General features: G+C 38.8%; 1 protein-coding gene across 1 annotated transcript; it reads right to left on the reverse strand.

Moving 5' to 3' along the window:
- Positions 1-368: 368 nt before the first annotated feature.
- LOC107741718 (dmX-like protein 1) lies at positions 369-820 on the reverse strand (the record flags this gene model as incomplete). Its single annotated transcript, XM_016554486.1, has 2 exons — positions 369-520; positions 597-820. Coding segments are annotated over 2 exons (376 nt in total), but the record flags the coding sequence as incomplete, so codon positions are not given.
- Between the last annotated feature and the right edge of the window lie 295 nt (positions 821-1115).

Consider the following 1115-nt stretch of genomic DNA (forward strand, 5'->3'; position numbering starts at 1 on the left):
GCGTTTTTGAACGAATCTCTTGAATGAATGATTCAATGACTCACTTATAAATACTTCACTTGTTTCATTACTGGATGATCAGCATTTTTGAACGAATCTCTTGAATGAATGATTCAATGACTCACTCATAAATACTTCACTTGTTTCATTACTGGATGATCAGCGTTTTTGAACGAATCTCTTGAATGAATGATTCAATGACTCACTCATTCATACTTCACTTGTTTCATTACTGGATGAATCAGCATTTTTGAACGAATCTCTTGAATGAATGATTCAATGACACACTCATAAATACTTCACTTGTGTGTTTGAATCGAGATCGCGATCTTTTAATGATTAATCATGGAGCTCTACTTGCGGCTCACCTGTACGAGTTATTGTTGGAATGCTCTGCCAGTGGAGAGTCGGAATCAAAGGAATCTCCTTCATCCTCATCTTCCTCATCCTCCTCTTCCTCACTGCCTTGGCTCTCCTCAGAGTCGTACTCCACTCGGCTGGCAGACGGAGGCAGGTACGGCTTCACGCAGGACAAACGAATGAGTTCACAAACACAACAGTGCCAAATTACTGCAAGCTGAAGAATAAAAGAAAACCTTTGCGATGAAATAATCCCAGATGCTGAGCTCAGGCGGCACAAAACGCTCTTTACAGATGGATGTTTCTGGCTCCATCACCACGGGTCTGGGACTGACCGGACTGTCGGGAACCTCTCTGGAGTTACTGCGTGATGAGCTCAGCCGGGAACGCCGCTGCTTCCGCTCCACACCTTCCACTAACGAGGAGCAAATAGTGAGCAAGATGTCACTGGAGCTTAACGCTGCATAATCGTAACGCAATAATCAAGGGTTTACCAAAAGGGGTTTTATACTGATAAAAAGCTAATAATTTATAAAAATGTCAAATTAAAATAAATAAATTATTTTAAAATAAAAACAAATCAAAATAAAATATTTACTAAAAATTAATGAAATCATAAAAGCAGGGCTGCTCGATTATGGCAAAAATCATAATCACGGTTATTTTGGGCAATATTGTAATCCCGATTATTTAACACGATTATGACACGTGATGTATATTAAATATATATTTTCTGTAAATAAGGTTGCTATGAC

This window comes from Sinocyclocheilus rhinocerous, unplaced genomic scaffold (assembly GCF_001515625.1).
Source record: "Sinocyclocheilus rhinocerous isolate Xijiao unplaced genomic scaffold, SAMN03320098_v1.1 scaffold28715, whole genome shotgun sequence".
NCBI classification, from domain to species: Eukaryota; Metazoa; Chordata; class Actinopteri; order Cypriniformes; family Cyprinidae; genus Sinocyclocheilus; species Sinocyclocheilus rhinocerous.